Below are 23,851 nucleotides of genomic sequence, written 5' to 3' on the forward strand. Positions count from 1 at the left end.
AATGTATCAAGAAGCCATCTGGGAACTTGCCTTTGCTGTCTATTGACAGCTATTTCTTCAATCACTGCATCATGAATAGTGGGATCATTTTGTGCTGGAAGAGAAACCTGCAAATCAGCATGGGGTGGTGGCTGATCATTGCTTGTTGGAGGGCCTGTAGGAGGCTCATGTTGCTGGTCATAGTCTTCCTCTGAGGAAGGCAGAGGTAACCAAGAGTGAAAGGCATCAAACATGTCAGCATCTGGCTTAACTTTGCAGTCCACAAGAGGAGAAGCTGAATGTTCAGCAAAGATTACATCTCTACTGACAATAATCTTCCCAGTATTTGGTTGGTATAACCGATACCCTCTGCTCTCTTGACTGTAACCAATAAATATGCATTTGATTGCCTTGTCATCAAGCTTATGTCTCAGCTGAGATGGTACATGAACATATGCAAGAGACCCAAAAACTCTCATGTGTGAAAGTGAAGGCTTCTTGCCTTTCCATGCTTCATAAGGTGTAACAGTCTTCAATGCCCTTGTAGGTGATCTATTCAGCACATAGTTGGCACACATCACTGCATCAAGCCAAAATTTATTGGGCAAAGACTTGGCCTTAAGCATGCATCTGGACATCTCTATTGTGGACCTGTTTTTCCTTTCAGAAACAGGATTTTGCTGAGGAGTGTAAGGAATAGTGCATGAGTGAACAATGCCCCGTGAAGACAAAAATGCATCAAACTCCTTTGACATATACTCTCCCCCCCTATCTGTGTTGAGGGTGACAAGCTTATATCTTGATTCATTCTCAACCATATTCAGCATCTCTAAAAGCATAAGAAAACTTTAGATTTGGCTTTTAAAGGATATACCCGCGTGAAGACAAAAATGCATCAAACACTCTCCCCCCTTATCTGTGTTGAGGGTGACAAGCTTGCATCTTGATTCATTCTCAACCATATTCAGCCACCTCTGAAAGCATAAGAAAACTTCAGATTTGGATTTTAAAGGATATACCCAGCAATATCTTGTGAAGTCATCAATGAGAGTCATGAAATACTTGTACCCCTTAATGGCATATGTCCTCATTGGGCCATAGACATCACTGTGCACTAGCTGCAATTATCTTTGTGAGAGTTTTGGACGATTCTTTTGAAAAGGGAACCGATGCATCTTACCCAAAAGACAACCCTCACACACATGTTCGGAAACTGTGTGAGTTTGAGGTACATCATTTGCCATCTGCTGTGAATGTAGCTTTGCAAGAGCTCTATAATTGAGATGACCCATTCTCTCATGCCAAAGATGAGTTTCAGCAAGCTGTGAATCTGAAATGGCAAATGCTTCAATAGAAAGTGCAGCTGAGTGATGATCAAGGTGATAAAGCCCCTTTTGCAAAGTGCCAGTGAGAACTATGGCATTGTCATCACGAAGATCATAAACTAGGCATCTGTAGCCATCAAAAATCACTCTGAAACCTGAAGTGGCAATTGTTGAAATTGAAATCAAGTTGACTTCAATTCCAGGCACAAAAAGAACATTTGTCAAAGTGATAGGATGGCTTGAAATGGATGTGAGCTGCACATCTCCAATTTCTTTTACATCATATGAAGCATTATTAGCACATGTGGCAGTCCCCCCTCGAGGTGCATCAGCTAAAGAATGAAACAACTGTCTGCAGGAGGTGACGTGCTTGGAAGCACCACTATCAAAATACCAAGACTGAGCATCATTAGCAGTAAAGAGTCCTGTTAGAATTATTGTTATAATTTAGCAGTGACCAATGTAATGTAATAGGTAGGTTAGGGGCACTTTTCCCTCACTTAGAGGTTTTCCCCCCTAACTACAGCTAGTTCACTAACTACGGTTAGTGAAGGATAAGGTTTTGTCACTTAGACAAAACCTAGCACTCTATTTAGTTGTACCACACTCATCCATTGCAACTATCGTTTTCAGCTCTCTCCCTCTCTCTCTCCTGTTCCTGCTCTCTCACTTGCTCTCTGCCTTGTTCTCACATTTGGTATCAGAGCAGTGTTTCTTCCCGGACGTGCTCCCAGCTCCTTGCCCAAGCTCGTCCTGCATCGTCGCGGTACAGCCCTAGCCCGTGCAGCTTCGGTACCATTTCGCATCAGTCCATGCAGCCATTCTAGGCTGTTCCGTACGTTCGTACCAGGGTGCCCGTGTTGGGGTAAAGGCACATTGCCACCCTTTTGTTAAAGTTATGACACCTATGACTGTCTTAAGACAGTCATAGGGTGAAAGCCTAATCCTAATAAAACCTATGAGTTTGTGGTGTGGCTAAACACATTTTTACACACCCACACTTCTTGTGTCTCCCTCTCTCTCTCTGTCTCTTTGGTTCCACTCCCCCACTCTTTCCCTCACAACTGGTATCAGAGTCTCTTTCTCTCCCCTCGGGCATCGTACCCTCAGCAGCGAGCAGCGGCAGCAGGAGCAGGCAGCGCGCGCGAGTAGAGCGGGGCAGCGCGTGCGAGCGGGCGCAGCAGCCGCGCGCAGGTCGCGCGCGAGCAGCCGCAACAGCAGCAGCTAGCTGCTGCTAGCTGCCAAGCGGGTGTAGCTAGCGCGCAGCACCGGCGCGCACCCAGGCTGCACACGGGCGGCCGTACCGGAGTGACCCGTACAGCCAATCGTACCGACTGTACGGAATCCGTACAGGCCGTCGTACCGGCTGTACGGTTGCGTGACCAGCAGCAGCCAACGTCGTACGGACGCCGCCGTACGGAGGTTCAGGTCAAATTTTTTTTTGGATTTCGTGCTCTCGCAGGTACAGGGTACAGCAAGTACGCTGCGCAGGTACAGGAGGTACAGCAAGCACAGAAATTTTGTTTTGGGGAAGAAGGAAAAGAGAGAGCACTCTGCTCTTCATTCCTGGAATTTGTTCAGTTCTAAAACTGTGTGTTTTAGGTACAGCAAGTACTCTCGTGTCCCTCGTGCTTGAGGTGACTATTGCCACAGTGTGTGGCGGTTGCACAGTTTTTTTTGTTTTGGGGAGGTCAGATGCCTTGATTTTGCAGAGGGCTTTTATGCTTTTGCTGAGTGCAAATCTCAGCTTTCAGGTGACAATTTCAAAGGGCTTTTGCCTGGAAGTTTATGCAGTGTATGCCTTGAGGCAGTGTGGAGCCAGGGTGCCCACATTGGTCTTGTTTCCGCAGTGTATTCAGTGACATTTCTTGCAGGTCACATTCTGTGTACGACACTTTGAAAAATCTCAGTTGAGCCACGCTTGGCCAGGTCGCATCGAGTTTACTCGGTCCCTAACTGTCCATCGTTGACAGTGCTCAAAAGATTTCCTCTTCAGTGTTTGTACGTTGGGATCTGTGTTGTTACTGTGTACACATGGCCGTTTATGCATTACATTGTCAGGTGAAAGTGCCAGGAGAGCGCTGTATTTTGTATGCTACCTCAGTGTTGAGGTTGGTACAGGTGTGAAATCAAGGGGCTTTTGTCCAGATTTTGCTTGTGAGCACTTGAGTTACTGTTTGAGAACTTCAGATGCCTTTTATCCCCTTGGCAGAAGGGTGATTGTTTGGGATTTGTCCCATTCTTTGTTGCAGGTTTGTGACAGGCTGAGGTGTTTGGAGCCTTTTTTCAGTGGACCAAACAGTGTATGACAAGTGGTTTATGCATATAAAATCAGTGCATTACCTCATCTGAGGTGGGAGAAGTGTCCAGGACAGCAGTGTTTTGTGCTTCGTCAGATGATGATGCACTGATAAAACACTTGTGGAACAGCTGCAGCATTCTGAAGTTACTGCTTTATGCCTATTTGAGCACGGTACAATGTGTCAGAAGGTACAGTGACTGGAGGGAAAATTTTCTGTTTTGCTGCAGATTTTTTGACAGTAAAAACAGCACTATTGTGAGTGCTCCTGGCTCTTGATAGAGCAGGTTTACTTCTGCTAAAGAAGATTTCTAAGCCCATAAGGGTGAAGGGTGTCAAGCCATCTGGGATGTTAGATGATGAGTGGGAGGAGCTTGATTTGTCCGCTAGGGCTGCTATCATGCTTACTCTCAGTGATTCTCTTGTGTTCAATGTTCAGGCTGAAAAGACCTCTTATGGTCTATGGCAGAGGCTAGAAGAGTTGTATGCCGAAAAGAGTTCAGCCAGTAAGGTTTTTTGGTTGAAGAAGCTTGTCGATCTTCGCATGAAGGAAGGTACAGCTATGACCTCACACTTGAGTGAGTTTAATGCCATCTTTACACAACTTATTGCACAGGGATTGAACCTTGATGAGGAGTTCAAGGCTACTTTCTTGTTGTGTACCCTCCCTGAGAGTTGGGACACTTTCAAGACCACCCTGTCTAATTCAAATGTCACTCTTATGTATGTTGATGTGGAGAGCTCTCTTCTTATGGAGGAGATGAGCAGGAAGAATAATATGGGCAGCAAGTCTTCCAATGCTTTGCAGGTACAGGAAAGAGGTAGGACTCAGCAGAAGGGGAGATCTGCTGGCAAGTCCAAATCCCGCAGTCAGTCCCGTGGCAAAAAGGATATTGAATGCTTTTACTGTGGTAAGAAGGGACATGTGAAGTCTAAGTGCTTCAAGTTTATACGGGATCAGAAAGCCAAGAAGGTTGAGACAAAGGATGCAGGCAGTGGAAGCAAAGGCAAGGGCAAGGCCAAGGCAGATGACTTGGATGCAGTGAATGTTGCAGCAGAGGACAGTGACAGTGACAGACATGATGTTTTATGCTCTTCTGCTGTAATTGCACATGCATTGGTTGTTGATGGCCTTGACATGCATACCTGGCTCTTGGATTCAGTTGCTTTTTTTCATGTTACTCCTCATAGGGAGTGGTTTACTTCCTACACAGGTACTCATGGAGTTGTTTACCTTGGGAACAACTATGCATGTCAGATTGCAGGGATTGGCAGTATACAGATAGTATTCCCTGATGGACGCATATTTATGCTTGATGGTGTTCGCCATGTGCCGCAAATCAAGAAAAATCTGATTAGCACTGGCTTGTTGGATGACAGTGGTTACCACACCACATTTGGGGATTCCAAATGGGTGATTACTGATGGCCAGGTTGTAGTGGCTGAGGGTTATAAGAGTGATACCTTGTACCCTCTTTATGTTTCCAGTGTAGGTAATCATGTTGTTGCCATAATCGAGCTGCCGAAGGTTTCATTGTGGCATAGCCGGTTGGGACACATGTCCGTTAAAGGAATGCAAGAACTGTCACGTTTGGGTTATCTGCCGTCTCTTTCATGTTCAGATTTGCCTACTTGTGATCATTGCATATTTGGCAAGCATTCTATGACTCCTCATAAGAGGAGAACTCCCCAAAATAGAGCACCGCTTGATCTAGTGCACACTGATTTGTGTGAGATGCCACAGCTATCACTAGGGGGTGCAAAGTATTTCATTACTTTTATTGATGATGCCACACGCAAAGTGTGGGTCTATTTCTTGAAGTATAAGAGCGATGCCTTAGATGCTTTCAAGAAGCTTGTCGCTCAGGTTGAGAATCGGACAGGACGCAGGCTGAAATGCCTCAGATCCGATAATGGGGTTGAGTATGTGTCACATGCTTTTGTACAGTTTTGCGAAGCTAAGGGCATTAAACAGGAACTCACAGCCCCTCATAATGCATCTCAAAATGGTGTGAGTGAGCGGATGAATCGAACTATTCAGGAGAAGGTTCGATGTATGTTGTCTTATGCTGCATTGCCCCATGGCTTTTGGGCAGAAGCCGTGCAAACAGCAGTTCACCTAATTAATAGGTCGCCGAACAAGGCTTTGGAGTTGAAAGTGCCAGAGGAGGCGTGGTCTGGCAAGCCACCTTCATATAAGCACTGACGTGTGTTTGGCTGCGAGTGCTTTGCTCATATACGCAAAGAACTGCGCACAAAACTGGAGCCAAAGTCTTTCAGATGCATCTTCATGTTTATGGTGACGAAGGTGAAATGGGGTACAGGTTATGGGATCCCGTCAAACGGAAGATTATACGCAGCAATGACGTCATCTTTAAAGAGGATAGTGTACACAGAACCTGTGCAACCTGTGGAATACAGAAGGGTTGTTTATGATGATGTCGGACAGCAAAGAATGCCCATTAATATGCAGCAGCAGGCTGCTGTAGATAACCCTGTTCAAGAGGGTATACAGGCTGAAAATCAGCCAGACAATTTTGCCAATGATGCACCACTGGATATGCCAGCAAATGGGGCTGTAGAACAGCCAAATATGGTGGTACAGCCACCCGTCATGCATGACGAACAGGCTAGACAGCAGCCTAATCCGGAACATTTTGTTAGGAGGAGCACCCGTATACAACGGTCTCCTGACAGGTTTGTTTCAGGAGCCAATAATGTGGCTGATTTTATCATGTTGACAGATTGTGGTGAGCCTTCCAGCTTCAAGGAAGCTATGGGAAGAACAGAGAAAAGGAAGTGGGAGAAAGCCATGCAATCAGAAATGGACTCCCTACTTCAAAATGATACATGGGACTTGGTGCAGCTACTTGCAGGCAGAAAGGTTTTGCCATGCAAGTGGGTTTACAAAGTCAAAGTGGATTCAAATGCTTTACCGAGGTATAAGGCCAGGTTGGTTGCCAAGGGATTTAAGCAGGAGAAGGGCATTGACTTTGATGAGATCTTTTCCCCTGTAGTCAAGATGACTACTTTGAGAGCAGTGTTAGCTCTTGTTGCTCATGAGGACATGGATTTATGTCAGATGGATGTGAAGACTGCTTTTCTTCACGGAGATCTCCATGATGAGATCTACATGAGTCAGCCAGAGGGATATGCTGTTAAAGGGAAAGAGCAGCTTGTGTGTAAGCTTAAGAGAAGCTTGTATGGACTCAAGCAAGCGCCAAGAGAATGGTACAAAAAGTTTGATGCCTTCATGCAGTCCCAAGGGTATCATAGGTGTGAGACCGATCACTGCTTGTACACCAAACGGGCAAAGGATGGCAGTTTGATGCTACTCATTCTATATGTGGATGACATGCTGATTGCCAGCAAATCTCAGCAGGAGATTAGTGCTTTGAAGAAACAACTGCATAAGTCTTTTGACATGAAAGACTTGGGTGATGCAAACCATATTCTTGGTATGCGGATTATTCGTGACAGGTCCAAGGGATTTTTGTTTCTGTCACAGAAGGAGTACATCGACAAAGTACTGCAGAGGTTTAAAATGGAGGGGGGGAAGTCTATTAGTACCCCGTCGCCTCCACATTTAAAACTCAGCAGTAAGGACAGCTCGAGATCAAATGATGATAAGGCTGAAATAGCCAAGGTTCCGTATGCATCTGCTATTGGTTCTTTAATGTATGCCATGGTTGCCACTCGTCCGGATATTGCTTTTGCGGTGGGAGTCATCAGCAGGTATATGGCAAATCCAGGCAAGCGGCACTGGGAAGCAGTGAAAGGCGTTTTGAGGTATCTCAAGGGTACCAAAGACTTGTGCATATGCTATGGCAGGCAAGATGCATTGGTGCATGGTTTTACAGATTCAGACCATGCAGGGAATGCAGATAACTGGAAGTCTACTACCGGTTATATTTTCACATTTGCAGGAGGTGCTATATCATGGGTGTCTCGGTTGCAGAAATGCATTGCACTGTCAACCACTGAAGCTGAATATGTTGCAGCCACTGAGGCTTGCAAGGAAGCAATATGGCTTACTCGGCTGGTGGGAGATTTGGGCATTACAGGAGATATGCCAGTTTTGCATTGTGATAGTCAGAGTGCTATCATGTTGGCAAAGAATCCGGTCTTTCATCAGAAGACCAAGCACATAGATGTGAAATACCATTTCATCAGGGAGGTACTGGAAGACAAGCGACTTGAGCTTGTGAAGGTGCATACCGATGATAATCCTGCAGATTTGCTCACTAAGAGCTTGCCTACAGAGCGGTTTGCACATTGCCGCCACATCATGGGATTAGGATGAGACCATTCTTATTTTATGGTCTTGTATACAGTAACTGTATATTGCTGCAATTTTTATTCTTTTCTCCCCTTTAGGCACATTGGCCTTTAGGTGGGAGGTTGTTGGGGTAAAGGCACATTGCCACCCTTTTGTTAAAGTTATGACACCTATGACTGTCTTAAGACAGTCATAGGGTGAAAGCCTAATCCTAATAAAACCTATGAGTTTGTGGTGTGGCTAAACACTTTTTTACACACCCACACTTCTTGTATCTCCCTCTCTCTCTGTATCTCTTTGGTTCCACTCCCCCACTCTTTCCCTCACAGCCCGTATAGAATGCCGTCAGCCATATAGCCCGTCGCTAGACTGTACAGTTCGCGGTACAGTTCCTGTACATTCCATACAGTTCGTCGTTATCGTACTGTACAGCGCCCGTATCGTCAGCCGTACAGCTCGTTGCTCACGTACAACTGCAGCGCCTGTTCCGTACTATTCACATACAATGCAGGCAGTTTGTACAGCATAAAAATTTTCATACCTGCAAGCAACGTTCGTACATCGTACAACGTACGGTGATCGTACTACTCTGTTGTACGACGATCGTACACTTGTCAGCTGCGCAGCTCACGTTCTGTGTCGTACACATCTCCCTGCAGCAGTCCGCACAACTAGTATGGGACTGCTTCGTTTGCAAGTGTTGTGTTGGAGAAAACTCTCTGTGCAGGTTATTTTCTTTGCAGGTACATTTTGCACGGAGCCATTGTTTGGCAGAGCAGATTTTTGGGCAGTTTTGAGCATATTCTTTGAATTGGGCATTTTGCAAAATTTGGGGCTTTTCGTGGATTTGCCCCAATTTCAACTCAATTTCACCTAAAATTGAGGGCTTTTGGTTTTGCACTGCAAATCCTTGCATAATTGGCGCTTTCAATTAATTTGCCCTCTTTTGGATGCAATTTCCTTGAAATTTGGGGCTTTTGCAGACAGAGAGCAATTTGTGCAACATTTGGGGCTTTCAGACCATTTTCCCCTTTCTAGTTGCAATTTCAAGCCACAAATTGGGGCTTTTGTGTCGGGAGAGCAATTTGACAGGTATCAGTTCACACTGCCTTTCTGTGAGTGTTTTGAAGCACTTTTGGCAGGTTTTGGGAGAGATTGGTTGCTCTGGCAGATCTCTGACAGAGACATTACAGAGATTTGAGTTGCATTTTTAGCCAGTGTTTGGCTGTATTTTTGTGCACTCCATTCCCAGCAAGGGAATTCAGATTTGCATTTGCTGTATTTTCTTTCTCAGACATGGCCCAGCAAAATCAGAATGATTTCCAGTTCAGTGGTCTCTCACAAGAGGATAAGCTGGATGGTACCAACTACTCCCTCTGGAGTTTTATGGTACGCAATATTCTGATTTCCCGTAATTTGTGGGACTATGTAAATGGGGATGAGTTCCGGCCAGCAAATGTGGCACCTAATACCCCTCCCTAGCAAGGAGGAGGCAGAGGTCGTGCACAGGGTACAGCTGCAGCACAAGTTATTGGTGCAGTTATACCTACCACTCCAGAGCAGAAGAGATGGGATTCACGTGATGCTTTAGCTTTGTCGTGTATTTCTCTTTCAGTGAAAAGATTCATCATTCCACATATCCGGTCGTGTAAGACCTCAAAGGCAGCATGGGATATTTTGGAGAGCATGTATGCAGCTCGGAATGATGCCAGGGTGTCTTTTTTGAAAAGAGAATTGTCTCATACACATATGGAAGAGGGTGACTCCATGTCAGTGCACCTCACAAAGCTACATGATTTAGGAGAACAGTTGCTGAATATTGATGAGATCATTCCTAATTCAGAGATGATTACCACTACTGTGAATTCTTTTCCTGAGTCTTATCTCAGCTTTCATACCTTGCTGAATTTGTCGTTGAGGGGGGGTGCAAATCCTCTCAATTTTCACGAGTTGATAGGACTTCTGCTGCAGGAAGAGCAGACCAGGAAAAACATGGCTTCACGCGCAGGTGAACATGCCATGCTTTCAAAATTCAAGCCTAAAGTAAAGGGACAAGCAAAGACTTCAGCAAATCAGCCTTCCAGTGGTTCAGGACAGCCTTCTCAAAAGGCTAAGGGTGATGCAGGTTAGCTTAAGAAGAAGGGAATATGTCATTACTGCAAAAAGCCAGGTCACTACATTGGAGAATGCAAGAAAAGGCTTGCAAAAGAAAAGAAAAACAGCTCCGGTATGGCTGTTTCAGACTCAGCTCCTCATGCATCTGACAATGAGCAAGCTACAGCCAACTTTGTGGAGCACGACTATGCCTTCTTGTCTTGTATTTCAGACTCTCAGTTGGCTGCTCCGGATAGTACAGCCACTTGTAATCATGACTCTTATGCTTTTCTGACATGCAGTCATGATTCTTCCAAGGATGCATCAGCTTTCAGTGTCAATGAGACACAAAATACATGGTATTTGACAGCGGTGCCTCAAAGCATATCACTTCCAGGAAGTGTCTTTTCATATCTCTGCATCCACTACTCGATAAAAGGGTCACACGTGCCAACAGCTCCTCCTATTCAGTTCGTGGTACAGGAGAAGTTGAACTTACAGCCATTGATGGCTCAATATTCAAAATTTCTGATGTCTTGTATGTGCTTGGTATCACAAAAAATCTACTTTCAGTGTCCACTCTTAACAGAGCTGGATTTCAGGTCATTTTTGAAGATGACAAGTGTGCAGTCCATGACAGAGAGCATGACTATGCCTTGAGATTGTCTGGCACTTTGTTACGTGGTCTTTTTCAGCTTGACATGTATGAGAAAAGACTAGCACATGCTCTTGCAGTTTCCACTCCTACTACTGCTATGCAGAATGCGGAGTTATGGCATGCCAGATATGGACACATGCATTATGGCAGCTTGATGACTCTTCAAAAACATGCCATGGTTGATGCATTGCCTCCTCTTGAAACACCTCCTCCACATGCCTGTGAAGGGTGCATTCTTGGTAAAATGCACAGATCTCCTTTTAAGAAGGATGGATCAGTAAAAGCTGTTCGAAAATTACAGCTTATCCATAGTGATGTCTGTGGTCCCATGAGGACTCCATCATTGGGTGGTCATCTTTACTTTGTCATTTTAAAGATGACTACTCCAACTACACTTGGGTTTATGGGCTGAAACGCAAATCAGAAGTGTTTATGGTTTTCAAACACTTTGCAGCCATGGTTGAGAATGAATCCGGACTCAAGATACAGACATTACGCACAGATAGAGGAGGGGAGTATTTGTCTGCAGATTTTGATGCTTTTTTGAAAGACAAGGACATAGTACATCAGCTTACAGTGAGGCTAACTCCTCAGCAAAATGGCAAAGCTGAAAGAAAAAATCGTACGCTTATGGAGATGGATAGATGCATGCTAAAAAGCAAAAAACTGCCTCACGCCAGATGGCACCATTGATAGGTACAAGGCAAGGCTGGTCGCAAAAGGATATGCTCAGAAAAAGGGCATAGACTATGAGGAGACTTTTGCTCGTACATCTAGAATGACAACCATCCAATCAGTTATCGCCATGGCTGCAAATTTTCAATGGAATGTTCATCAGTTGGACATAAAAACAGCCTTCCTAAATGGAGACTTATTGGAAGAGGTTTATGTCAAACAACCTCCAGGCTTTGAAATTTCAGGAAATGCACTTCAGGTATGCAAGCTGAATAAAGCTTTGTATGGGCTGAAACAAGCCCCCCGTGCATGGTATGCAAAAATTCATGCCTTTCTGACCAGCAAGGGGCTGCACAATAGTCCAACTGAGAGCACCCTTTACATCAAGAAGGATGGGGGGGATATTTTAGTCATCATTCTTTATGTAGATGACTTACTGCTCATAGGGTCAAATGAAGATAATATTGCAGATTTTAAAGTTGAATTACAGACCACTTTTGACATGTCAGATTTGGGGCTGCTACACTTTTATTTGGGGATCCAGTTTATTCAAGAGAAAAGTGGCATCGGTATGTCTCAATCCAAGTATGTGCAGAAACTCTTGCACAGATTCAACATGCAGGATTGTAAGCCCATAGCTACTCCCATGGAGCTGGGGCTGAAGCTTACAATGCATGATGCAGGTGAATCAATTGATGTCACACTCTACAGTCAGGCTGTTGGATGCCTCATTTATATTTGCAATACACGACCTGATATTCAGTTTGCAGTTTCTCAGGTGAGCAAATATATGCACAGCCCAAAAACTATGCATTGGCAGGCTGTAAAACGTATCTTCTGTTATTTGCAAGGTACCAAGTCCTAGGGGGGGTGACTTGCAGATGCATGCCTACAGTGACTCAGATTGGGCTGGAGACTATGACACTAGGCAGTCCACAAGTGGCAATTGTTTCTTTTTGGGCAAAGCTTGTATTTCTTGGTTAAGCAAGAAACAATCTAGAGTGGCTACCTCTTCATGTGAAGCTGAGTACAGGGCAGCTTTTCACAGCGACAGTTGAATGTGTTTGGCTGTGTCATTTATTTGCTAATCTTCATCTTTCATTGGAGGGTCCTTCTCCAATTCTCACTGATAGTCAGAGTGCTATTGCAGTGGCAAAGAATCCTGTGTTTCATGCTCGCACGAAGCACATTGAGGTTCACTATCACTACATCAGAGAGAAGTTGCATGCAAGAGAGTTTAGTATGATCTATGTGTCAACACATGACAATGTTGCAGACATTTTCACCAAAGCACTTCCACGTGAAAAGTTTGAGGCATTTCGCAGTGCCCTAAACTTATCTCCTTTTGGTGATTGATCATTTCCTTGTACATGACATTGGCACTGCAGGGGGGTGTAAGAATTATTGTTATAATTTAGCAGTGACCAATGTAATGTAATAAGTAGGTTAGGGGCACTTTTCCCTCACTTAGAGGTTTTTTTTCCTAACCACAGTTAGTTCACTAACTACGGTTAGTGAAGGATAAGGTTTTGTCACTTAGACAAAACCTATCACTCTATTCAGTTGTACCACACTCATCCATTGCAACTATCGTTTTCAGCTCTCTCTCTCTCTCTCTTGTCCGTGCTCTCTCACTTTGCTCTCTCCCTTGTTCTCACAAGTCCATCAGCTTTGGAGGGATCAAATGAGCAATGGACAGCCCATGCCCAATCATCCTGGAGAACATGTGCATTTGAAGCATCTGTTGGCTCATGGATTCAATAGCATGTGAGGCATTAACTGTCAATCCTGCTTTCTTTTTCTCCGAAGCAATGCGCCTCCTGCATTCTGAAATGTCATGTCTAGGCTTGCGACAATAGTTGCATCTTTTCTTCTTTGACTTATCTGCTGTATTTTTAGATGCATGGAAGGAATTGCAGCTGCTATGCGCAGATTTAGGCTTGCCCATAGGCTTGGAAGCCTTGCCTCTTCCTGTCTGCTGTGAAGCAAATGCATGATCAAGAATAATGGCTTGTCTATTAGCATGACTTTGCTCTTTCTGCAAAAGCAAAGTAACTAGCTGATCAAAAGAATAATGGTATGGATTACCCATGGCCACTAATCGAAGGGTTGTAGCAAACCCTTGATATGTATCTGGCAGTCCATTTAGTGTGGTACTGACAAGCTGTGAATTTGGCACCACCTCATCAATGTTGGCAAGTTGTTCCATGAGGTCCTTGACCTTTGTCAGGTATGCATCCATAGAATCACCTTCATTCTTACTGACTTCCTGTAAAATCCTTCTTAAATATGCAACACGTGCCTCATTGCGAATCTGATAGAGAGAAGCCAATTTGTCCCAAGCATTCTTTGCTGTCCTGCAAGACCGGATGTGTGGAATAATGATTCTCTTGCATGATAAAGCAATACATGAATGTGCATTTGCATCTCTTGCATCCCATCTTGACTGTTCTTGAGTTGGGGGAGCAGTAGCAGGAATGCTAGAAGATAAGGCATCAGGAGGAGTACTCCCTGCAGAGGGACCAGCAGTAGAGGCAAACACTGTAGCATTGGCTGGCCTCAGATCAACCCCAGAAACAATATTCCACAAATGCTTAGCAACAAGAATATGTTTCATGAGATAAGACCACATTGGATAGTTGGTGCCATCCAACTTATCATCCTCATGAAGAATGCCAAATAGATCTTGATTGTTGCCAACCATAGCAAATGTGATACCCTGAAAGAGACCTGAAAACTCAAAAGCCTCAAGGCTATCACTGCAAAGAGCTGGCTGTCCTAAAATGACAGCAAATATCTGCAAATTTCCAACCCAAATCAAAGGGCAAATGCAGATTTGACGCAAATGTGACTGTGTCAGGCAATGTTCACTGCAAAAACAGCAAATCTGGCAAAAAACCCCAAATTTAATGAGGGCAAATAGGCCAAAAAGAGAGCAAATACAGAAAAGCCCCAAATTTTTCTGAGATTTTTGCAGATGTGACCCAATGTATGAAAATTTGACTCAATGTCCTGCAGAAAAGACTCAATGTCTGAAAATCTCACTCAATGTCCTGCAAATGTGACTCAATGTTCTCCAATTTGACCCAATGTATTGCAATCAAATGAGAAATTGCAGACCAAATCCCAAAAAATAGCCTCAAGGCTTGCAACTGCAAAATTAGGACTTGCTGTCCACAAATTGACTGCAAAAGTGCAACTGTCCCAAGGTATAAACCTCAAGAAATAGGCTTTCCAAATTGTTGAAATAATTTGATAGGACTTCAAATAGTAAAAGAAAGTGAAGGACAGCAAAAGCCCTCAAAAGCCCCAATTTTTTGAGAATATCATGTAAGGTACAAGCTGTACGAACAGAGCAGGTATGGTGCAGGTACAACGTATTGAGTAGGTACGGTGCAGGTACAAAGTATTGAGTAAGTGCGATGCAGGTACAAAGTATTGAGCAAGTATGGTGCAGGTACAAAGTACAACGCAAGTACAGAGTGCAATGTATGAAAGAAGTACGAAACAGGTACGACACAGTATGAAGCAGGTACGTCTGTTGTACGGATGCCTGTTGTACAGAATCATAGGTACGGAAATAGGTACTACATTGTACGATGTACGAAATGCAGGTGCTAAACTGTACGGTGTACGATGTACATCGATGCAGATTCGAATCTGTACGGTTGCTCAGGTACGGAGCTGTACGGCGATGCAAGTGCAGAGCAAGTACTGCTGTACGGTGACGCAAGTGTGGAGCAGGCTGTGAATACGGTCATCCGTACAGTCGTACGGACTGTACGAATGAAGGAGCGTTGGTACAAATCCAAGATGCAGGAGACGAGTCAACCGTGGCTCTGATACCACTGTAGGGTCGATAGGTAAAAGAGAGAATACAAGGTACAAGGAGTCGATGAGAATCAGCCGTCACGTCAACTAGAGTGATAGAAAAGAAAGAGTACAAAGTACTTGTACCTAGACCTAGGACTAAGTGTCCTAGGTGTCACATAGGACTAAGTGTCCTATGTGGCCTAAAAGGCACTAAAACTATAAGTGCCTATATTTATGCCTACAAGGCACATGCCATGGTCTATAGGGCATCACTAGAACCACCAGAAGATGGCCTACATCCACGAGCGAGTACACTAGTAGCCATATGGCAGGACATTATCTTCACACTGTGTGCCACCTGGGAGCATTGAGTTCCAGGCTCACGAGGGACCGTCCAGAGACGGGAATTTGCAAGGCTTGGCCTGCATGCATATTCTACACATTCTTTGCGGGAGATATCCGCTGGATGTATAGGCCTCCATCTTCCTTGTTAGCCCGAGTGAGCTGGGATTGCCGGCAGGCTGGGTTTGGACAGCAGGTTTTCTCTTTGTATTTACCATCATCAGCCCTAGTTTGGTAGCTGATTTGTATGGGGTTTTTCCAAGCATTAATAGAAAGTTATTCTCTTTGAAAGAAAAAAGAACTCTCAAAAGCTTACTGGGGTGAAGCCGTGAACACTGCCTTTCACATCCTCAACAGGACCAAGGCCAAGGCTGTTGTAGACATGACTCCCTATTAAGCATACTAAGGCAAGAAACCGACCATTTTTCATTTCAGGATTTTTGGTTTTAATGCCTTCGTACATGTGTACAAAGAGGAAAGGACCAAGTTGGATTTCAGGAGTAGGTGTATCTTCGTCGGGTATTTGAAGAATCCAAGGCATACCAACCCTCTTGGATCGGGTGAAGCAACATATACTCATCAACATGGACGTGGTCTTGAAAAAAGAAAACCATGGACGTGGTCTTTGAGGAGATAGAGCCCCATCTTGAAGAGGAGATCCAGGAAGTTCCCATTGTACTCCCACCCACCCACCCAAGTTGACTATTAAAGAAGTGGAGAAGGCTGAAGAAGTCCGAGGAGAGAGAGGCTGAGCCGGATGCACCGGAGCCACCTCTGAAGACAACTTCCTCAGAAAAGAAGCTACCAACGCGGTTTTATCTGAGGACCTTGCAAGACTCTCAGGTCATAGACATCAACGAGCCTAGTTTTAGAGTTTGGAGGTCTCAACGCAATATGTCTACTGCACTGCAAACTTCGTCATGGTGGCTCAGATTGATGAGCCTAGATCCTTTGAGGAGGCAAAGGATATTCAAGAGTGGTAGGCTGCCGTGAAGGCAGAGATGGATGAATGACACCTGGGACTTGGTGGACAAACCCTACAAGAAGAAGGTAATTGGTACCGAGTGGGTTTATAATCTCAAGTTCAAGTCTGATGGTAAAAGGGTATGCTCAGTTTGAGGTCTGGCCCTGACAGATCGGATGGTGACTATAGAGACTTTTATAGCTTGGCTGCCATCATGGATTGCCAATCAGCATTCTTGAAGGGGACCCTCGAGGAGGAGGTATACGTGGAGCAGCCACTGGGCTTTCAGGTTCCAGGTTCCGCTTCCAAGGTATGCAGATCAAAGAAGGCATTGTATGGGATGAAACAGGCCCTGAGAGCGTGGTAGTAGTGGATCGATGAATTCTTCTCCAAGATTGCGTTGGCTCGAAGTACTTCAAATGCCAATCTTTATCTCTTTTCAGAGGGGGGAGAGAGGCTGGTATTGATCTCGTACATTGATGATATCATACTTACAGGAAACCATAGGAAAAAGATTTCTATTGTCCAAAAGCTTCTGAAGGAGGAGTTTGAAATGACAGATTTAGAGTATGTCTCCCTTTTGTTTTTTAAAAAATTTGGTTTCCTCATTTTACTTCTCTTTTATTTTCATTGTAGAATTTTGGACTTTAGAACAACAAAAATTCTAAATTTGTCCGATTGGATATATTCTTGTCTTACAAAGGTATGTATATGCTTTATTCCATATGTTATGTTTGTGTTACAGTCCATCTCAAAATGACATACAATTTGAATACGTCATTATTTTATCTTACCTCAAATTCTTCTTATTGTCCGGATACCTGACAGCTCCATTGTTCACTCGTGCTCTTTTGCAGGCAGCTGCAGTGTTGGGCAAAAAAACAGGTAGAGAATACTGGTTGGTAGAAAAAGAGCTCCTTGCAATATATTTTATGTGGTCTTCAGTATACGAAAGATTCTGTATGAAGATCATTTTGTAATAGTAGATATTGAGTTATGTTGCTTATATGATGTTTTGTATTGTTTGCTTATTATTTAGTTCTCTGGTTTAGATCTTGCTTAATTCTTTGTTTGCTGTTTGGACTGCTCTTTTAAAGATCCTTTCTCTTTGTTTCTCTTCTTTCTCAAACTTCCTCTGTGCGCGCGCACACGTGGGTGTGCATGTGTGTGCCTGCTTGCTCACGTGTGCGTATTTCTCTTCTTTCTTGCCTTCCTTTTTCAAGACATTTTTAAGTTGTAGGCTTGTATATTTTAGAGAGTCACGTCCTACCTGTGAGATCTCAATGCTTTTACTGAAAGTTTTGTTCTTTAAATGTCAAACATGGCTCTTCCTTTATAATAGCAAAGGTTTCTACAGAAGGTGAAGGGATACCTTGGAGTGGTCGCTACAACAATAAAGGCATGCTCTATGTGGCTATCAAAATTGCACATGTTTTGGTCAAAATGGAGTACCTTGTAGGGAGGCTTTGCTCGGTCCCAAAGTACTTATTTGTGGAGAGGTTCCACAGAAGGTTACTTTTTGAGGTCATAAGTTACTTCGGACTTTACAAGACCTTGTCCTTTCTTTCCCCCTCCCACCCCTCCCCCCCCCCTCCTCCCGAGGAAAATCCTTTCTATTAATTCTTGAGAAACACCATACAAATCAGCTTCCAAAAGGAGCTAATAATGGTACGTACAAATAAAAGCTGGCTGCCAGAAAGAAACCAGGCTGTCTCTGGAGAACCAGCTTACTGCCTAGGGAATCTCCAGAACAGGGGCTAACAGGAGCTTGCCCTTTGATGGCGAAATTTTGTTTGGCAGCTTGGGAGGGTCCTGTTTTGTGTTTTACTATCCAGAGAGCTCTAGCGCTAGCCATCATCATGTTTGCGTTGCCAATAGAGGAGTAAAAACTTGAGCATGTAATATTGCAGTGGGCATACTTTATGCAGTGACATGTGCTACTATTTGGTGTTGATGACATAAAGTAGGGATATCTAGCATGTACCATGTTATGCATGAAAAAAATTTGTAATGTGAAGCTTTACAGGGAAACTGTTTGAAGTCAATTGTGGACATGTTTTGTTTTTGTGATATGATCTAAGATTGGAATTAAACTTGGACTTTTTATGGATACATGAGTACATGATGTGGTTTTATCCTTGATATCACAGCATGTACTCCATGTTATGCATGAAAAAAAAGCTTTGCAGGTAGTTGAGAGTTGTCTTGTTTGATTGTGATTTGATGCTAAGATTGGAATTAAACTTGGACCTTGCATAGATATACTAGTACAAGATGGAATTAAACTTGGACTTTGTATGGATATAGAGTTACAGGATGCACGTTTCATCCACATAATGTGTGTTTATTTGGGCATTATATTGTTATCCTTTTGCAGGAAGAAGGTCTGGAGAGTCATTGACTCCCAAGGCATTGAAGTGTTTATACAATGTTTTCTCAATCAAGGACACTATCACCAAGAAAGAGGCTCGTGAAATTAGTGCTTTATGTGGGGCCACTGTCACTCAGGTAAGACCATAGTAAATAATATGCTAAGTGCAAATTGTTGTCTAGAGTTATCTTTTCATAGTTGATTGCTTGATGAAGATAACTTACATGGTATGATATGCATGGACCCCCAAATTTATTGATTGGTATCATGCGGCACGGTACATCATGATCATGCACCTTATTCTTGTAGTTATTATTTGTTACTATGTTGAAGTGTTTTAGCTCCCTATAGTAGTGGTGGGTCGCCACAGATTTGGGGAGGTAAATGATGGATCAGAGTGTATGGAGCATAATGCGAGGTGAAAAATAGGATTTCAATGGCGGGTGATGACACATAAATGGAGAGTATGCAGTTGCTGCCCTTGTTGTGAAAGGATCAAATGGGGGAAACATGAGGGGACATCGTGGGTGTGGGTGCAATATATTTGACATGTAGCCGTGAGGATGTGTGGTATGTATAAGGTGTCCCCTTGGACAAAACCAGCGGACAGTTTGGGTTGGCTAGAATATTGGTTCAAAACTTCCCTATATAGCTTGGTCATAGTTTGTTTGCCCGAAGTTTCATGTGCTGCTTTGCATCTTTGTTGGAAATAGGGACAAATCAGTCTCCCATTGCAATGCATGCAATAAATTTGTTTGTTCTAGGAATAAACACCCCCCCCTTCCCCACCGCCACGTGGGCCCCTTTTCTCCACCAATTTAAGCTGCTTTGCCCTAAGACCCTATAAGTCATGTGCCTTTGTTTGCTATTTCAATCTCCTCTTGACGCAGTTTACTACTCCATGAATCTTTTCCCTCAATTTGTAACTGTAATACTATCCTATGAAAAATACGTATGATGATCACTTCTAACAAACTACCTAGGCACATACGTGCACATCTAATATTTTTTGCTACATATATGCATAATCATTTCATACAAACTTGACCCTAAATTTTGGGAAATTATTGTTTCAGACATGCGTTTTCTGTTCTTACAGACTCATGGATGCACATATATGCACATCTACAGACTCACTTTCACGGGGATGTGAAAAGTTATGTGTACGCTCATGGACAAATTCGAGACGAGTTTGGCCGTCGGGGTTGGCCTAGAGGAAGTTTATACTTCGATTCAAGTGTGTCATGGGTAGAGTGGGTTAGAGCATTAATGAGGTGCCATTTGGCAACCTCTCATGCATCCCACCTATCATCCTTCCCCAAGGTCTTGAACTTTGGATGAAAAGTGACGATTTACAAAGTTCTCTCTTCTCAAGGTGTCGTATGGATCCGTACGGAAGGCACACATTCCAATGACGCTTTAATTGCTTTTGCCGTATTAGCGGACATGCAAATTTCACCTTGTGAAGTTTTCGTCCAAGTTGCGGCCTACTAGTATTGTGATAATTCTTTCTATCTTAAATGGTGCGTTGCCCTATCAACTAGATTTAGATTTAGATGCCCGTTGGGGAGAGACTAAAATGAAAACGTTTAGACTTCACAAGCAGTTGTAGCTTGATTGAAGAGATTTTGGACTACCTTTTGATTAGCCTTCTCCTTTAGTGCTAGCCTTCGTCATGGTTGAGTCTTACCCTTCACCTCCGGAGTGCCGACAGAAACTCAGTACGAAGACTTTGTATAAATGGATGCTCAAGTATGTGTGGGGGTGTGGATTTGTATGTGTGAGAGCATATTTTTATACTATGGTCTACACCCACTGTTGGGCGCTGATGACGTCAGTGGGGATGTCATAGTAGCTAGTCCTTGCTATGCATGATGGAGTTTATGGTTTTCAACCTTGTGAGTGACTATCATGAGATTGAAACTACACTATGTTGTGTTTTTAAAGGATGAGTTTGGGAATGTTCCTGGATTCATCTAGGTAGATGCTTTAATTGCTACTTCTTTCGTGCATTTCGAGGCAGTCCGTACGGCTGTACGGACTGCAGGCACGCAGATCAGTATGTTTTTCTTTATTGCTGGTATGGAAGAGGCGACTCTCCAAACTAGTATAGACTGTTGGCACGCAGTCCAAGGTGCATTTAATGCATCGTTCACTGCCATACGAACCTGCATTAATGGATGTGCAGACTATACGTAAGGAATTGCTACTGTATGGACCTGTTGGCACTTCGAGGTGTTCTAGCTGCTGATTGGACTTGATTCCTTGAGCCCGGGGGTCTTGTACACACCTGAGCTTCTTCATCCCCTTCCTTATGAGCTTCCAGTCTTCTCATTCTCTCTCTTTCTCCCTTTACCCCGTGGTAGGTTATTTCTAAGTGTTTTGCAATGGCAATTAATTAATGAAAGTGATTGGGAATGATACAATGCAGCTGTAAAAGGCGTGAATGCTAAAATAGTTACCCTTTGGTTTACTGAAGGCCGGTTCAGTGGTTCCATTGCCGGGATAGTCACCAGCTTCCTACAGAGGTGAGCCCTGGGAGTGTTGGGTTCATGAAGAAAGCCCCCATTGCATCCCAGTTACAATCATAGAACCAGCAAGCATGTCACACCGTGAGAGGTCATTGACTACCTCGACGACAAGAGAGTTTTGAGGAGGAGCATAGCATCAGTGGGGGTGATGAAGAGTAGCACAGTGGAGAACAACTTGTTTCTCCTGCGCATGCCACTGAGGACTCACAGGATGAGGTAGATGAGGCAGAGGAGCTTGATCTCAATGCCCTTTTTCAATTGCGAATGCAAAGTGCATTGGGAGCCCTGTCACAGTTGCAATAGACTTTCATGGAGATTATGCAAACTCCTCCTACTAATATTGCCCCTTCTGGAAGCAAAAAGACAGCTCATAAGAAGCATAAGAAGACTCACATGCATGTATCTTTCAGTGGACAGCCACGAGACATGCCCACAGTCACCCCTATAGCAGGTACTGCCAATAATTTTCATTCAAGGACAGCAAGTCCTCCCTCAGCCCATGATGCATCCAGATATTTCGGCAGAGGATCAGTTTTTCAAGCAATGGTGGGACAGCCCACAAAAGGGCTCAGTGTTCCTGGTACATACTTGGGCAGTTTTCAGCCAGGAATGCAAAATTTCCAGCAACAAATGATGGGGGGTATGCCGGCTGCAAATGCCAACATGATGTATGCAAACATAGGGATGCAGCCCGGAATGCTGATGGGGATGCCATGAATGATGAGTGGCTCCATGAATATGCCACAGATCCAGGGAATAGGACCCTGAATAGTCAATCCAGCTATGGGAGTTGGCAGTAATGCATAGAGTTTTGGCTAGATGGTGCCACCACCTTATTTGCAGCCACCTGTGTATGACAACATTGCACCTAAGGGCAAATTAAAAGACTACAAAGAGGGTGGGGCTGCTGTAAACTTTGAGACATTCAATGGGACTCAGGACAGGCTGAAAGCATTGACTTTTGTGCAACAATTGATGCTGCCTATGCCGGTAAGGAAAGCACCCTTCAAAATTGTGGAAGGCGGGAGAAAGGTACCTCCCATCTTGGACACCAACGAGAAGATCTTCGAAGCGGACAGATTTGTGGAAAGCTTATATGCAGCCTATTAGAAGGTAAAAACAGCCCTCTAGAAAAGTCAGGAGAAGCATAAAAGAGCAGCAGATAAGCACCGACGTGAGTTGGTCTTTAAAGTCGATGATTGGGTTTTGCTGTGTTTTCAGAAAGCAAGACTTAGGCGGATGAAAGGCAAGGATAAGGTGTACACCTAACTGAAAATGCAGTACTTGTTGGAATACTGAAAGGAAAGAGTAGAGTTGACACAAATTCAGAATACTTGCTTATAGAATGAAGAAGAAAGAGGTCCTTAAGTAGGCACCTCATACAAGGTCACTGACATCACTGATGACCTCAAAGCTCCACAATCATCTCCTCAATCTGCTCCTAGATTCTCTCAATCATCCTATGTGGCTTTTCCACCACCTAACTGTGCTTGTGGGCACCTAACTGTGCCTCTAGCACTCACACATAGAAACATAAGGTGTGCCTGAGGCATACACCTTGAGATATCCCAACAAACCCCCCCTCAAGGAGATGCCTCAGGCTATGTCAAGGATACATCTAGTCTCATAGTTTCTCATGCCATCTCATGGTGGTCAAGGATAAATCTATGGCTAGGTTCTCATGCTAGCAAGGGTTTCCTTGGGTGTAAGGTAAACAGAAAGGGATACAAACAGACCTTCCAATGGTTATCTCTCCTACATGTACATGCACACAATGTCTGTAGGAGGTACCATGGGACAAACATACACATGGCCTACATCATAAGGTGACCAGAGGTGTTTACAAAACACACAACACACAATAATTTATTTTCATTCATTTTGGAGGACTATCCAGGCTGAGTACCTTGACATAAAAAGAGTGATCTGGAGCATACATAGAGATGATTTAAAATGCATAATCTTCATGGGATGCCTCATCTTGTGGAGGCTCATCAACTGAAAGTAGATTTGCATTTTTTGTCTTTGAAGTTGCTTCCTTTTTGGCAACCATTGTTTTGGCAATCTTCAACAAGGAAGTCAGATTGGTATTTTCATCCTTTGTAGCATAACAAGACATTGCTTTATGTTTTGGCTTTTCACATATTTTGCATAAGCAAGCCATGAGAGGGTCTAACCCAGGTATTGGGCAGTGTCTTCTCTCTTATAGGGCTTAGAATAACAACTGAAATGCTTCAAAATATAAGCATTTAATGTAGCAAAGTCTTGTGACCAAATTTCAATCAATGATGCTTCTTCTTACATGCTTCATAGAAGTGGATGAAATAAACATTTTCCAATCAAAACCAGGTCTAGCAAGTCAAAACAAAACTGAATCCACACTTGTACTGAAGTTATTGAAAGCTTCAAAAGCTCAGAAATGCTAGAGTAGCATTTTATGTAGCATCATCTTCAAAACTTGTCCAAAACTGTCAAAAATGAAAAGCTGAACTTGGAGGGCTTGTAGCTCACTCTTCAAAGC

The 23,851-nt window shown here is 43.7% G+C and overlaps 1 protein-coding gene across 1 annotated transcript in view; it reads left to right on the forward strand.

Moving 5' to 3' along the window:
* Window positions 1-23,851, forward strand: part of LD (Homeodomain-like superfamily protein) — a 73,149-nt gene that overhangs the window by 22,856 nt on the left and 26,442 nt on the right. Inside the window, exons 2-3 of the mRNA XM_087395253.1 lie at window positions 17,286-17,313; window positions 18,806-18,936. Of these exons, the coding sequence (XP_087251379.1) occupies window positions 17,286-17,313; window positions 18,806-18,936 (159 nt within the window). The remainder of the gene's footprint in view (window positions 1-17,285; window positions 17,314-18,805; window positions 18,937-23,851) is intronic.

Source organism: Dipteris shenzhenensis, chromosome 24 (genome assembly GCF_047967505.1).
Source record: "Dipteris shenzhenensis isolate YYH24624 ecotype China chromosome 24, Dip_SZ_1.0, whole genome shotgun sequence".
In the NCBI taxonomy this organism is placed as follows: Eukaryota; Viridiplantae; Streptophyta; class Polypodiopsida; order Gleicheniales; family Dipteridaceae; genus Dipteris; species Dipteris shenzhenensis.